The 14,603-nt window shown below is 39.4% G+C and overlaps 3 protein-coding genes across 3 annotated transcripts; 1 reads left to right on the forward strand and 2 right to left on the reverse strand.

The window, feature by feature from the left end:
- Positions 1–561: 561 nt before the first annotated feature.
- gadd45ba (growth arrest and DNA-damage-inducible, beta a) lies at positions 562–2,187 on the reverse strand. The gene is made up of 4 exons (XM_084101209.1): positions 1,993–2,187; positions 1,779–1,880; positions 1,456–1,675; positions 562–1,353 (listed from the first exon to the last, which is right to left on the reverse strand). The coding sequence occupies exons 1-4, from the start codon at positions 2,034–2,036 to the stop codon at positions 1,240–1,242; spliced, it is 480 nt and encodes a 159-aa protein (XP_083957335.1). The 5' UTR covers positions 2,037–2,187; the 3' UTR covers positions 562–1,239.
- A 3,330-nt stretch (positions 2,188–5,517) lies between these two features.
- On the forward strand, positions 5,518–9,117 carry larp6b (La ribonucleoprotein 6, translational regulator b). Its single transcript, XM_084101239.1, has 4 exons — positions 5,518–5,575; positions 5,649–5,769; positions 7,544–7,757; positions 7,833–9,117. The coding sequence occupies exons 2-4, from the start codon at positions 5,663–5,665 to the stop codon at positions 8,937–8,939; spliced, it is 1,428 nt and encodes a 475-aa protein (XP_083957365.1). The 5' UTR covers positions 5,518–5,575; positions 5,649–5,662; the 3' UTR covers positions 8,940–9,117.
- Positions 9,118–9,204: 87 nt separating this feature from the next.
- On the reverse strand, positions 9,205–14,357 carry vmac (vimentin type intermediate filament associated coiled-coil protein). Its single transcript, XM_084101240.1, has 2 exons — positions 13,789–14,357; positions 9,205–12,645 (listed from the first exon to the last, which is right to left on the reverse strand). The coding sequence occupies exons 1-2, from the start codon at positions 13,977–13,979 to the stop codon at positions 12,291–12,293; spliced, it is 546 nt and encodes a 181-aa protein (XP_083957366.1). The 5' UTR covers positions 13,980–14,357; the 3' UTR covers positions 9,205–12,290.
- Between the last annotated feature and the right edge of the window lie 246 nt (positions 14,358–14,603).

Below are 14,603 nucleotides of genomic sequence, written 5' to 3' on the forward strand. Positions count from 1 at the left end.
TAATAAGAGATGTGTAACCATATACCTGTGATAACCTCTACGTAATGACGTAATGGCTTTTATAGATTATTGTCTGGAGGTTATCTAAGCCCTGTGCAGTCTCTTTATAGAGGAGTGGAGCTTGTGAAAGCAGACGGAACTTGGCATAAATAACTCATATGTCTGCATTCCTGTCAGCGCAGTGTTGTAATTAACTGTGTCAGTAAGGATATGACGTTGATTCCAGGACAAGAGGATACAAAGACTATCCTTTGGCAAACTGTGCGATTTGTTTGCACGTCACTTAGGGCTCTTGTTCTTTCTTAACATTTCCACTGAATGCATTCACACTTCAGTGGGGTAAATCCCTCCCACTCCTTGCTGTACAGTCCGGGCTAATTTTGGGAAGACACTGGGATTTGCAAGGAAGTTAACCAGGAAATTCTTTGTTATTTTAAACATTGACCAAGGTAAGTGAATCTGCATGGCCCATTTACAATTATATACTAGTGCCACTATAAGAAACATATTGAATTGTCTACCACCCCTAAACCCCCCAAAGCAAAACATCAGACAGAGGAGTAAGTCTCAAACAATAATTTATTGAAACAATGTTGCATTTGACAAGAGAAGCAATGCATATATTACTCTGTTTAAATTACTGGAAATAACTTAACCAACAACAATTCATAGTATGTATGCATGTATGCAACTCAGCATTATTCATTATTCCACAAACACGGTCCTTCTCAGTGCAGTCTAACAGAAGCGATTGCAGTCCATTTGTAGCTTGACATAAATGCTACTGCAGTTAATCGTGTCCGGCTAATACACAGATGATTCACTCAACATTTCAAAATGTTCGTCCCGCAGTCAGCGATAGTGACGTACACTCATCTCTTTCCAACCCATTGCACATATGAAGCCGGGGGCGCGCGTGCGCCCACGCCGCCTGCGTGCAAGTTCTCCAGTACAGCTTGTGCCGACAGGCAGGCTTTCACAGTTCATTTTCCCACAACTTGTTCCTCCGCTACCAAAACGACCACTTTTTCCTTTTCCCACGGAGGACACGACAAGCTGGAGGGGCAGGGGGGAATCATGTACCGAGCGCACAGTTCCATGAGCTCCGCTTTCTCTCTCACAGCCCCTTCACATGACGCAGCAGAGCAGTCAACGGCGGCTAGTGCAGAGCCCTTTTGCTTTCATTCGCAGAGAATGACCCTTTCATCCTTTCCTTGCAGCAATAGCATCGCGACTCGTTCAACGTTCTTGCAGGGACAGATAAGGAATCCATTGGTTTTTGCAACGGCTCTCTTCACAGTAGTTGCCCACGTCCTTCAACGCCTGGCATTTGAGTGGTTGGCATTGAGAGTTCTGTGAAAAAGCATAAAATGCAACGTAAGTCAACGTCATATGATATTAAGATTCGAAATAATTTGCCTTCGCTAAGCAGTGTGCGAATATAAGCGTACTTACAGTGACTAGGATGCAGTGGAAGTCTCTCGGCTCGCTGTTGTCCACGGCGGCTGGCTCGCCGAGCACCTGCGCGAGGCGCCTCAGACCAGACACGCGCAGGATGTTGATGTCGTTGTCGCAGCAGAACGCCTGAATGAGCGTGAAGTGAATCTGCAGCGCAATATCGTCCTGGTCCTCCTCATCGGTGGCCAGAACGCACAGTACGACACAATCTGGGTCTCTGTAAATCAAATCAAATGCAATTAGACTCCCGTTTGTGGTGATAACGCAATATAGCAACATCAGTCTAATATGGAAAGTCAGACATAAATATATATACTTACACATTCATTAGTTTTGCAGACTCGTAAACGCCGACTGTTAGACAGTCTTGTCTCTGTGCTGCTACCAGCAGCTCTTCCAATGCTTGGCTCGCTGTGTCCATTCTGTAAAAAAAAAATGCGACTATGGTAAGCGACAGTCGGATAGTTCTCTATATAGAAAAAAACACATATTGAGATTCGCAGTTGATATTCATGCATGCAATAAATAACTTACTTTTTATCAGTTATGTTGCATCCAACGAGTTCTTCCAGGGTCATTTTGCTTCAAATAATAGTAATCCACAAGTCTCCAGGAGATCGTAAAATCCAGTCAAAGTGTGCTGTCCAAAAGTATAATCCAGATAGCCTATCACTTGGAGTTGTAGTATTCCTTTGCTCGCTTCGCTGTGTCTCAGAATTAGTTTCTGCCGACTTCAAGCGAAACGCGCGCATATATACCACTTTCGAGTTGGGCGCGGCTTAGCAATACGCTCGTCTTTCTGATTGGTTAGAAATGTTCCACAAGCGTCTTGCGCTCGCGCAACCATTGGTTGTGGGGGAAACTCCTGCTTTCACCCCACGTGGGCTTATTCGCGGAACATCTCCCCAAACTACCAATACAACACGCACCTAGCAGCTTTCAATTTGTTTGTACTGTCTGAGACCGATGGAATTTCCTTATGGAAATGATGGAGTTTCCCAGTTGCTTTCGATTTGCATGTTGCAGTTATATCTGAAACCTTTGCATCATGTAGGCTACAGAACGTAATGAAGCCAGAATTTCATTTTTGAATTGCAAGTAGCCTATATAGGCTATATATTACATATGTGGGAAAAGAATAGTCATTGTATCATATGTGTATTGAACATTTTGCCACGTCCTGAAATTGCACGAGCTGGTTTGTCGAAACTCCCTTATATAGGCCTATGATGATGACTCGTGACTCCTGGCATCCTGTGCACAGCTAGGGACGAAAATGATGCATTAAAATCGACGGCGTTGTTTATTCAGGCTATCTTTGCAGAAGACATTGTTTTGTTTTGCAAAACACAAGTCGTCTGAACTGGCTCTAGGTAGTTGAGTTTCTGTCTCCTTCTTACCTGGAACTTTCATTACCCAAGCTGTTCCAGTTCCACCGGCTAATTATAGACGGTACAGTCACAGGATCAGAGCTGTTGATGTTATCATGGGACCTTGTTGTGCTCGAGTTACGAAACCCGCCGCCGGACTGCATAAACACTGGGGTCAACATCTTGCACTTCATTGTTTGATCGATATCCATTCCTCGATAGACATGCCTTCAGGGTCATAATAATATGACTGTCATAATATCATCAGCACATTGCGTGGATGTCCCTGCTGCAGCAACACTTATATGGCTTGTACGTTGAAGTGCATTTTTGTGCTTCTAATGAATCTCAAGGGATTTTTCAAATCAGTCATATCAATCAATAACTCAATAACTGGATTTAATCAATTAACTGTTCTAATGCGCCATCTGCTGTTAGATGATCATAAACGGATGTAGCCCAAGTCATCACAATGTCACTTAATAACTGTATTTTTGCATGACATAAATTGGAATTAACAGTAAATAAATTCTATAATCTTAAATATGATAAAGAGTGCTACTGGTTCAAGCCAAGCATTTCAGCAATCAGTCCTTCAGCAGAATGATCTTCTATCAACGAGTGTCCCCTACTGGTTATGATATGTCACTACAAATTGATTGTAATATTAAATCTCATAAACGGGTACATTCTTGTGTTACTTGTCTGTCCTCTAGGGTGATTTTAAAGTTAAATAAATAAAAATGCTTTAAAACAATCATTCTAGTTTTAAAATAGATCATAATGACTTTATTTATTTTATTGTTTAATTGTTTTTGCCTAATTTGCTAGATTCTGTTACCATGGAATTGAAAAGTATCAGGTGACCACTCTGTAAAGGCAATATAGTGACAGTGAAATCATAAATGTAACTAAGTGTAAGATTGTTTACATTGTGATATGGTGGGTTGGGGTAAGATGCTGCTACTAGTGTTATTATTTTTAAATTGAATAATTATTGTAATTAATGGGGTTAATATTAAGTATTTCCATGAATTAGAACTCAGACATCTTTGCTTTTATGAAAACCTTTAGGTTAGTTGAGTGAAATCGTTCAATTTGCATTCGTAGTGTTGCTATCTTCAATTAAAATATGGGCAATTATATGTAAACATTCACATGTCTGTATATGGAATATCATATAATAGTTTAACCTTTCAGATTAATCTATTTTATTGGTTGGCCTATTTTGCTTTGTCTGACAGTGTCAAAATAAAAAATGTAAATACAATAGTTTATTTAGTATTGTATAATTGACACCTGGATAAACTTTTACAGAATGTTTAAATACATTTTAATATAATTATACTAAAATGTATTTATATATTCTGTAAAAGTTTATCCCAGGTAGCAGGCCAACTTTTAATATTTGGCAGTCTGTGCTATAACAACTAAATTAGCAATTGTTTCTATGTATTTCCTATACATTGGCTGATGCATCATCATCCAGCACATGCTAATAATATCTAAATATGTTACAATTTAAAAGTAAATCCACATTGTTCAACTAGCAAGCCCAAGGCTTATCAATTTTTTTTATTTATTTTTTCTCCAGAAAGCGAGAACTCCCATTGCCACCACTCATCATTTACTATTATACAAAATGATTCCTTCACACATGATATCTATATTTACCCATTTGGGGATTGATCAAGGCCATGTTCTCATCTTCATTCCATTATTTTTTGTTCTTCTTCAAAATTCAAAAATATCCCTATAACTGAAGATTCACCCTTATACATTTAAGTAGCTTCTTGGATTTACTCTTTTTGCCTTGCAGGTCAAATGATCTGATTCTGTCGTTCAGAAAACGCGAAAATGTTTTTTATTCGGTGATCGTTTACATGGCAAATTCCGCTCGCACGTTTACAAAAGCAACCGTTACAGTAATTATAATATGGTTGAGCCCACATTATCCAGAGTGTGTTTACTGGCTGTGAATCGTGTTAGTTAATTAGCAGGACTTCAGACTACCTCCATCGTACTCTTTGAAGAATGCCACATAAGTGAGGAATAACTTGTCCGGGATGTTTAACAGTTCTAATATACAGGAAGCCGAGTAAGGGGGTCTGACTCCTGCACGTAGGCTTCTACCGTCTCACGGATCCCCCGTGGTACCTTTTCATTTGGAATACACTTTACACTTAATCTTGACACCTCACCCCTCACAGTACACACACCAGTCGGGTCCATGGTGGGTTTGCATAACGTCTACAGGGTCTCCAAAAGTCCATGGTTCGCTAAGTAACTAACACACCCATTAGTAAAGTCTCGGGAACAGAGGCTGCGTGTAATTGAGTAATTAAGAGAGATTAAGTGTAAATAATTATGGCAGGGTCTACGAGAAAAATATCAGGCAGAATTATTTAAGCTTTGCGTTCAGTGCGCATGTGCATTAGCCTATATTTAATATCAAGTAGGCCTAACCTTTTCCGAATGTTCATGATTATCACAAAAAAAATATATATAGCCTATTTTATGTCTTTCTTTAAAAGACTGGAAGATTGACAAATGTCTTTAAACTTTTTTATTATTAATTATTTTTATGCTCCCAGAGGATTTATTTGTGATTTGTCTATAGCCTACAGCACGACGTCGCCCAATAGAGATCTTTTTTCAATTGTGACGTATGGACGTTTAAATCAGTATTCTAAAAAGGGATCACCTGTTTTCAGGAGATGTGTGGCGGGAAACGGGGAAGCAGACAGGTAGGCTGTTTACAACGCAGTTTAACAACTAATGTTTAATTATATATATTTTAAAATGTTTAGTACATTTCAGCCTTTGTCAATAGCATGTCCTCGCCTGGTTTTACTGACATCTTCCACTGTGAAGACACTCCGCAGTCAAAGGGACACTTCTCATTCACTGATGATGGGCTGCTAAATGATAGTTTGGACGGGTAAGACACTTGTTAGATAATTGATGAGTTGGGTTATTCCTGGGATTTGGTATTTAAGTGGTTCACCAAAATGAAACGTTAAAAGCGTTTCACAATATTCTGGAATGAAATTGCGCTTAAATGATTTTATCACAAAATGTCTTATTTCTATAATACACTAAGCATTTTGTCATGTCCCTAAGGCACTTCACTGAATTTGTCGTTCTATTTAGAAAATATTTAACAAAATGTGTACAGTGTCTACAAGGGCGTAGATTTGGTTTGAACATTGGGGGGGTTGAAGTTTGGGTATGCCTCCTGATGCCTCCTTTTCATGTGATCATGGTATAAATATTGGGGGGGTTGTAATGCATATTTTTAAATATTGGGGGGGTTATCTCCCCCCCCAACCCCCCCACAAATTACGCCCCTGAGTTTCTATAATTTGGCAGTATTGTAGGTAGGCTATTTATTTACTTTCTTGTGAAAAATACATATAAAAAAAATATATAAAAAAAGTTATGTCCCTTAGTTTAAACTCAATACTTCATACCAACAATTCTCCGCCTATAATAATTTAAGCTCCACCCATATGTGACCTCATTCACCAGAAATGACATAATTCAGGTCTCTTTAACAGTGGTGCAGGAGATAAGTAGTATCCTACTTTTTATTCATATTTTTGAGGTGTATTATAGTCAGGGGGGAGGATACTGTCAAACTTAACAACTAAACCCCATCACATAAAATTAAGACTTTAAATTTATTTATTTTTTATGTTTTTCAATTTTATTTTAATCCATAAGTATATACAATGTACTTATTTCATTGCTGCCATATATGGTCAACTGTCCTCCAGGAGCGGAGGCCATTTTGCAAAAAAAGAAAAAAGACAACTCAAACAGACAAGTGGAAGTTTTTCCACTTCATTTATGAATAATTTTAATAATAAAAAAAATGAAGGTCAACTTTTGTTGATACTTTTGCAAGTACTGATAGTGTGCAGGACTTTCTTTTGTTCTTGATTTGACTTTTTTGGTCTTTTCTCCTTTGCACCCATCTATTACCTGCAGGTGTGCAGGGTAAGCATCTAATTAATGAATTAGTTAATATATAAAATAGACATGATTTCAATATTTCAAAATAATTTTGTTATAAATAGAATATTTGAGGTAATGCCCAACTTTGACAAGCATCCAGAAATGGCAGCCACATCAGCAGCAGAAAGATATGTGGACCCAGAAAGAAGGGCACAAGAGGAAGACCAAATTAAAAATGTCCCTCTTCAGACCTGTTACAATCTTCAATCCCGTCACACTATTCTTAAAAATGATTTTGGGGAAAAAATAGGGAAGACGATAAAAAATGAAGGAATTTATTATACCACCTGACATGTTAATGACTAACACAATAAAATTGTGGTTTTAATTAAACATCTAAATGCAAAACAATTTTTTACAAAAATGACACCACAGACTTTTTTTGTTTTACTTCATTCCCATAAAAATTGGAAAATTATTATAAATGTTACATTTGTAGTTATTAAATTGTTATGAGGGACACGAGCAGTAGGTAGAAAGTTTTTATTTGTGTAAAATCCTTTTTAAACCAATTCCATTTTGTCGGTTACAGGGTTTAGAATAAAAGTTGTTTATGGAAGAAAAGAAAAAAAAAACTGAAAATAATAAAAGGTCTTTAATGCCTGTGGTGGGAAAATTTGATTTGTTGGAGGTCTGATATGTGCCTAATGATCCAAATCCAAATCCATTTCAATAAATAAATAACTGTTTTTCAGGAGTTCGACTGAACTGATTGATGTTTTTGAAGAGGAATTCTGTGATGGCGAACTCTGGATTCCTCCGAATGACGATCTGACACAAAAAATTGCAGCCCAGCTCGAGAACTACCTATCAGATGAAAATCTATCAGAAGATGCTTTTCTGCTTAAACACGTCCAAAGAAACAAGATGGGTTACGTTAGTCTGAAGCTGCTGACATCTTTCAAAAAGGTGAGATAAAAAACAACAACACTCCGAGTAGAAGTGTCGTCATCGGGAAATGTTCTTTTCACTGTCTCGTCACAGATTCGAGATCTGACGCGTGACTGGCGCACCACGCTGGCTGCTTCAAGAACCTCTCCGCAGCTGGAGGTCAATGAGATGGGAACCAAGGTGCGACGACGCACTCCAGTACCCGATTGGCTCCTGTGCATTCCCACTAGCAAGCTGCTTCTGGCCTGGAACTTCCTGGACGGTGTCGGCCCAGTCAAGGATGAGTTAAATGGGTCACCGGGTGGGGAGCAGCTAGGCATCATGGAAGCCGCAATGCGGATGTTTTCCCCCTACGGCACCATTTCATCTCTTCGCATTCTGCGCCCAGGAAAAGAGATCCCTGGAGAGTTGAAACGCTACACAAAGAAACACCTGGAACTGGGGCGCAAAGTGTGTGTCGTGGTGGAGTACGAGTATCTAGAGGGCGCGCGCAAGGCGTACGACACCCTGAGGACAGGAGAGCAGCAACAGGGAGGAAGAGGCGTTTGCGTGGTCCTGCTGGGCAGCCGTGGGACTCGTAAGCTGGGATGGAGCCAAAACCTAGTGGAGGAAGAGTCAGAAGAAGGTGTTGACAACGACAGTTTAAAAAAGCCCACCAGAAAAGCCAGGCGGTCCCTTTACTCTTTGGAGGATTCGGCTGTTTGCAGCTCTTCAGAGTCCGATTTTGCCCCCGCCTCACCCCGACCCAACCGCAGGGTGTCCCGCCCTCAGGCCCTCTACGGCAGTCCCCTCGCCATCCCGCAGATATCCACTTTCCGCTCGGACCCTTACAGGAATAATCCTCTTGGCAGTCCCGTAGGAAGCCCCCTCCTGCCTCGCAAGCTTTTTCCTTGCAGTCATGTGACCTCTCCTCTGGCCACACATCCGTTCAGCAGCACGCCCACTGGAGCCGGGACGTCCTCCTTCAGCAAGGGCTCGGACGAGCTCTCTCCGGATGACACGGGGTTCACTGGCAGCCCGTGGGTCCAGAGACGGAAAAATGCCGCCCAGGTCATTCAGCCTGAGATGGGAAGCTTGCCGTCACCCGATCAGATTGTGCGGCCTTCGGGTCTCCTGGTTGTGCGCCAGCCTGTCGGCCCGGACGGGACCAAGGGTTTTCACAACTGCATTGGTAGAGGGAAGGTGCTGTTACCCCACTGACCCTGTCAAAGATGCATTATGAAGTCTTTTCACTGAGCCTGTCTTTGTGCAGTGCAACAGAAGCACTTTTAATGCAACACAATTACTTTATTTCTCCTATCAATGAAAATAGGGGAAAATGTCACGTAAAAAAAAAAAGTGTATAATTAAATATTGAATAAAGATGAATTTGTATTCCAATTTCCCTGAATTTATTCATTTAATATTTTTTATTTCCTGTATATACCGTGTTTCCGAGCAAGTACACAATTTAGATATTTAGCACTCAAGAATAACAAAATAATTTATTAGAATTTTTCAGAATAAATAATCCCATTTAACAAGTAACCATGAGTCTTTTAGGCACTGTTTTACTTCTGAGAAAAATGTTAGCAAACACACTTCTGTACAGGGCACTAACAAGACAAATATGACATGCCCCAATATGTAAAATTACCATGCTGTAGTCCAGTACCACATGTAACTCTTAGAACGAACACGAAAATATTGTGTAACCATCACATCGTAACAGGACAAATGACACGCTGTACATGAATAATGCCCCATCATCAGTACACTCATTCACTACTTTATGTGGCTCCCCTCCATCTGGCTTTCCACAGATTGACTGAATATGGCAAAATATAACAGGCTTGCATAGATTTCATTTTGCAAGGCCAAATTAAATGTTCAAGAATAACTCAATTAATTTGGAGAAAGGTCTATATGCATTAGCATCACATTATCATCTGCAGAACTGAAATAATAGTAAATGTACAGACAGTTGTAAAAGATTACAGAAGATATTCAACCATGAAAGCAATTGCTTTACGCTCTTTCTCAAACATAAACCTGTAATTGTGTAAGCAACAGCTTTAGCTTGCTTGGAATTTCTCCGTTTATGTGGTGGTGCACTATTTTAAGTGCTAGCTGTTTTATTAAGAAAGGCTCTCAGGGAACAACTTCACTGCATAGATCACTTAATTATATATAACACCTTAAATTACAGTGTATGTTTGGTGAGCACCACTATGGCCATGTCACACCGTCACTTCAGCACTTTGCTCACCATCACAATGGTGGAAGGGTCTCTCAAAAACTGATGGTTCAATCCTGTTACTTAAGAGTTTCCAACACGTATCTTTAAATATGAAATGACCACCACTCACTTCATTGGAGGAAAACATTTTCAGTTTTTCAGCAAGCAGCATTTGTCTATGCAGCTGCAATACTTTTACAGGATTTATTAATGTTACTTCTTGCAAATTGTATATATTTTTTACAAATTCTATAATTAAAATGAACTAATAATTAACAGTAATATATTTATATAACAACATCATATTAATACATGCTGTAAAAAAAAAATCCTTTTTAGTCCATGATGCATTTGAATTAACTAATGTTAACAAAACTTATTGTAAACCATCATTGTACAAAAACAAATTTGACGTGCAAGTGTAAAGCGATAAAAAAGGAAGTTAAAGGGACAGTTCACCCAACCTAAAATTTAAGATATTTAAACCCTTTTAATATATACAAGCTCACAATTGAGATATTTAGCACTCAGGAATAAAAATTATAATTTTTCAGAATAAATAATTCCATTAAACAAGGCAACCATGCGTCTTTTAGGAACTCTTTTACTTCATATGTAGAGAAAAATGTAATGAAACAATGAAAATTCACCCTCTATTCCAAATCTGTAGGACACAAAAGACGGCTATTTTTTGTTCACTGTACCCCAACATTCTGCTAAATATATTTTGTGTCCTGCAGAAGAACCTCTCATGACATGAAGGTGAATAAACTGATGACAAAACATAAAATACTGGGTGAACTATTCCTTTAAGTTTGCTTTCCAGCATAGTTATGCAAATATTGCATTGTAATTCAATGTGAATTTGTGGCCAAGGGGCAAATTTATAATGTAAAACTATGTCTATTTGTAAACAATGCATGGCATACAACCGATGACACTGAATCTAAGGCTCTGTTTACACCTGTATTAAGATGCGTTTTGGTCGATCGGATCACAAGTAGACGAGGGAGACTGATTCCCGTTTACACCTGGTGTTTTAATCTCTTTTGTCCACTTTCAACCACTTCTGTCCTGATTTCTTCGAGGGGAGGGTTTATGGGCGGGTAAATGTACAGGGATTTTCAGATCTTTCGATCTAATGGACAAAAATAAGCTCTCGCAATTTACATATAATCACGCCCGGAGATGACGGAAAAACATGGAGAGCAGCAGCTTTCATTTCTGCTTTGACAGCCACAAGATCACACCGAACGCTGTGAGTGTGTGTTAAAAACAGAAATGGTGAGAGTGGTCGAAAATGGATAAGACCCCGTTTACACCTGTATTTAGCATCATCAAAACGCATATTAATACCAGGTGTAAACAGGGCCTAAATTCAACCACTAAGGCTCTACGAACATGTTAAATCTTGCACATGATATCTTGCAAATCTAACCTAAACCAGAATCCACCATCTGTACATCGTCAGTGACTGCTGAAATGATTCACTGAGAGCCTCCAACAAAACAGCATATTACATCTAGGTGATATCCACAAATGGAGCAATATCAAAAACATTTTTAAACAGGACTGGATACCCTTTAAAAAAAATAAAACTGCAGATGAACTGCATGTAACAGTAAATTTCAAGTAATTTGTACGCAAATGTAAAAAAACGTTCTACTCTGATATTAGCGTGACCTAATAAATCCACCAGGTATAAATAGTTGAGCAAAATATCACAGTATATGAAAATTTGAACCTAAAAAAGGGAAGGAAAAACAAGTTAACAACCAAAAGAAAAACACTAGGTAGCCTATTTAAAACTGTAGAACTCGACACAAGACATGCGGAACAAAAAGATGATATGTGGCCACGAATTAAGAATTCATTCTCGTTTTAGTAAATCGTGGCCATGTTGAACTCATTTGTTCCCTTGCTTTGAATTGATTTAACAAAAACAAGGAAGCAAATTATAATGTGGACACAATTTAGTAAATCGAGGGAGCAAATAATTATATAGTGCGCACAATTTACTTAAAACGAAGTAAAATGTGCTGACGTAAGAATTCTTAATTTGTGTCAACGATATATGCATGTTGTTGTTTTTTATGCGGGAAACCCTAATTAAAACTGGTCCAAGGGACAAATCAAAATGATAGGAGGCATACTTGTATCACTATTCAGCCAGAATTGACCAGGCATTCTTTCTTTACAGTGGAATCCCATTCACAATGCAGTAACCTGTATTACGATACAATGGCTATTTTATCAAATGATGACCAGACGCTGTAACCATCAAAACACACAGGCTGCTAAACCTGAGACGAGGACCGGTGTAACCGAGGCTCTCACACAGTGGTCCCGAACACGACCCCGTCTAATTCCTGATCGTCAGAGTCGTCCTCGCTGAGCGAGAAGTCTTTGTGGTTGGAGAGGCGGCTGGGACTGCAGTTGGACTCTCCGTCCGTGAGAGAGCTATTGGTCGTGGGCTTCCCCAAATCTCTGACAGGCCCCATTCTCTCTGCCTCGGCCATCTGGGACAGCATGCTGTCCAGTAAAGGACGGTTTTTGCAAATGTTGTCCAGCAGCTGACATCGGTGTTGTAACTGTCCAATTAGAGAATCTTTTTCCTTAATCGTTTGGTTGAGTTTATGGATGGACTCCTCTGATTGACAAAGCTTCTCGTGGAGGAAGAAAATCTCTCTACGTGAAAAATAAAGATAACATATTCAGTCAGCAAATCATCCTATTAATTAAATCTGTTGGACGCAATTTGCATGCCACTAGTTGCACCAATCGGAATAGTGCTGTTCAGTCATAACGTCAATTTGTAGGCCAACAGCTAATTACTCTCAGGAAATTGTTCATTTCTTTATTTTTTATTTTTTTTGGAGAAGCAGTTGTCGATTTATTATGGTCTTTGGTTAATATTACTTGAAAATATTTTCATGTCTTGTTCACATCACAGTGAAAACGCAAATAGAAAATATGAAAGTGTACTGCGTTTTAAAAATACAAGTTGCTATGTAAGGACTACAACGCTTGTCCGATTCGTCAGTCACTTAAAGGATCAGTTCACTTCAAAATGAAAATTCTGTCATCATTTACTCACCCTCAAGTTTGTATACTCACCCTGTATAAATTTCTTTCTTCTGCTGAACACAAAAGTATATTTTGAAGAATGTTGGTAATCAAACAGTTGATGGACCCCATTGTATTTGTTTTCCTACTATGGAAGTCAATGGGGTCCATCAACTGTCTGGTTACCAACATTCTTCAAAATATCTTCTTTCGTGTTCATACAGGTTTGAAACAACTTGAGGGTGAGACCTAACGGACCTGAGCTAACATGACCCTTGTATTTTTTAACTAACATTAACAAAAAGTAATAACTTCTGTAACAAATGTAGCTATTGCTCATCGTTTATGTTAGTTAATGCATTACCTAATGAGACCTTTTTGTAGTGTTCGCCTACCTATTGTTCTTAATAATTCTTTTGCACTTTAATCTATCTTAAACATTTGTTTACATTCATACGATTGCTTTATTGTATTTAAATGTTCAGTTCGTTTTGCTATAAGAAAAAAGTTATTAAACCTGTTATAGTATTACAACACTTTTTTGCAACTCATTTAAATATCGTGATAATACCGTATATACCGTGATAAAAGCTTCAGCAATTATCGAAACATGAAAATTTGATACCGTCACAGACGCTTAAAGCAGCTTTGATGGAGCTTTTTGATTCAGCACAAATTGATTTTTACAAATGCATGGTTTTCGTGTCAAATAATAATAAAAACTATTCTGCGTCTACAAAACAACACGATTGTGTGTTCCCCTACTTGTCCTTGGCCTCCGTGATCTGTTGCGTGGCCGTTCTCAGTTGCTCGTCTTTGCGGATGAGACTCTCCGCCTGCTCCCGCACGGTGTTCTCCGCCTCCTCCAGCCTGTGCTCCAGCTCGGAGACCCGCCTGTGCAGCGCGGCCAGGTGCGCGTTCGCCTCTCGGATCTGCACCGGCGACGGGGACGACATGTCCCTAGACGTGCTGCAGCTGCTGCTCGGGATGCGGAAGACAAAAGCACCGGTCCGGTCTCCTCTCTCATCCACGAGAACGCCACGCTGCCGGGCTGATCATCTTCTGCGGGTCTCGGACGGGTCCAGATCCGGATTGAATGAAGCTGAACTATCTCTCAATCTCAGCATGCGTGATGCATAAGCAGCGCCGCGCCGTGCGTGTCTTCAGTAAATCTTCGCGTCTATAACACAGTTGCAATCGGCAATGCGCAGTTAAATGCAGCGCAGAGATTTATAACATTGTCCTATATAAGCAGGTATTGCAGTTTGTGTTTTTGTTTTTCCAGGCAGCTGCATGACGTGTCATCTCCACCAACTTCATAGCAACCTGTAGCTGCTGACCCGGAAATGATTTTACAGCCTCTAGCCAATCAGAGTAGCGGAAAAGAAGAGACGACAATGATTACAAACTGCACTTTCCCCGCGAGGAACTAAATAAACGGACTGGTTATCTTTTGGGACTGTGCATTTATTAAAATATTATGTCAAGGCTGACACTTTGTTTTCTTTTTAAATTATTTTTGTAATGTGCTCATAACTAATGTTTTAAAATATACCTAGGCTAATTAGGTAATTAGGTAA

This window comes from Abramis brama, assembly GCF_963993115.1.
Source record: "Abramis brama genome assembly, chromosome: 23".
Taxonomy (NCBI): domain Eukaryota; kingdom Metazoa; phylum Chordata; class Actinopteri; order Cypriniformes; family Leuciscidae; genus Abramis; species Abramis brama.